General features: G+C 63.2%; 1 protein-coding gene across 1 annotated transcript in view; it reads right to left on the bottom strand.

Moving 5' to 3' along the window:
• The window catches only part of LOC130587502 (plexin domain-containing protein 1-like), a gene marked incomplete at its 3' end in the record, with an annotated part of 14,204 nt that overhangs the window by 11,789 nt on the left and 991 nt on the right, over positions 1-1,424 (bottom strand). The window contains exon 2 of the mRNA XM_057388484.1: positions 1,292-1,416. Within this exon, the coding sequence (XP_057244467.1) occupies positions 1,292-1,416 (125 nt within the window). The remainder of the gene's footprint in view (positions 1-1,291; positions 1,417-1,424) is intronic.

The raw sequence follows: 1,424 nt of genomic DNA, 5'->3' as shown, positions 1-1,424 counted from the left end.
TTTTTTTCCTGCTCCAGCAAAGTTTAGGGAGAGCCGCTGCCCTCCTCAGCCTTTCCCTATAGGAATTAGGGCTCCTCTTCGCTCGCAGGGGCTGATGCATCCCAGAACCCTCCGTTCCCTGTGGACGGGGAAACTGAGGCACKGGGAAAGCTGTGCTGGCAGCGGCCTCATCCCAGAAAACCCCAGAAATCCCATGGAAAACCCTCGGGATGCGGGGACAGGCCACYGCCGGGTGACAAACGACAAAACCTCCCGTGTCCTCTCGTCCCCCCCGTGCTTTCCCGGAGCTCTCCAAACAATCCGGGGGGGAACGGGCAGGGCTGGAGCTGGGGAGGATCTGGCGGCCGCGCTCCTGAGCTCATCGCTGACTCACTGGGATGTTCTAATCCCTCACCTTGCTTTGGTTACTGCAGGAATTAGGAGAGGGGAGGTTTGGGACGCGGGGGAAAAGTGGGGCAGAGCTCTGGGAGGGATCAGAGCTTCGCCYTTTGGGGTTAGAGATGCCTCTCCGCACCCCAAATATGGGATTTTTTGGGGGGAGGGAGGGGAAAACCCTTCCAGACCCTGCTCTGGCTSCTCCCTGGAGCAGATGGGACAGGGTGACATGCACCTGTGACCTTGCCCGTGGCCCCAATTCCAGGGCAGATCCCAAAATCCCAGGAAATTGCCGCCTTTCCTTCCAGGGACCCACCCAGAGCACCATCACACCCTCCCTGCGGTTCCCCAGCATCTCCGGTGGTTTTGGGCTGCTTTGGGGTATTTTTAAACCCTTCCACATTGGGGTTTTCCTGGTTCGTGGCTCTTCTCCATCCCAAATGGATGAGCTGGAGCTGGGACTGAGTGGAAGCGGCCACGACTGTTTGTCCCCTACATTTTGTGCCACAAGGGCCACCAAAAAACACCGGGACAAGTCACCCTTCCCGGGCCGCACATCCCCCACAATCCGAGCTCAGGAAACTCCCCCCCGGCTGCCAAGGGACCCGCGGCCCCGCCACAAATAACCGCGAGCTAATTGAGGGCGGCTAATTAGGCACAGCCAGGCTGGGACAGCCGAGGGAGGTGTCCCAGGAGGTGCCACCGCCGCTGGCAGGGCTCCTTAGCGGTGACACGAGAACGGAGGATCCCCGATCCCCGCGCAGCGCCGACACCGGGGGACAGCGCCACTGTCCCCGCGTGGCACCCGGGGATGGAGCTGGAAAAGGCTGGAATGATCCCGCGGGATGTGGGATCCAGCCCCACGSGTGGAGCTCGGGAACAGCCCCGGGGGTGGGCGYGGGGGTCCCCGACTCACCACGATGCGGGTCTCGTTGGGCGGCAGSGTGTCGATGGCCAGGCTGCCCCCCACCAGGTCCTGGCTAATGCGGGTCCCCTCGGACGCGTCCCGAGCCCTCCGGCCCTCGCTCCCGGGGGGGCGTCCTGGGGGG

The sequence above is a fragment of the Malurus melanocephalus genome, unplaced genomic scaffold (genome assembly GCF_030028575.1).
Source record: "Malurus melanocephalus ecotype Western Australia unplaced genomic scaffold, MMel_1.1 scaffold_1996, whole genome shotgun sequence".
Taxonomy (NCBI): domain Eukaryota; kingdom Metazoa; phylum Chordata; class Aves; order Passeriformes; family Maluridae; genus Malurus; species Malurus melanocephalus.
Note: the sequence above shows the minus strand (reverse complement) of the source record. Positions and strands in the feature narration are given on the sequence as shown.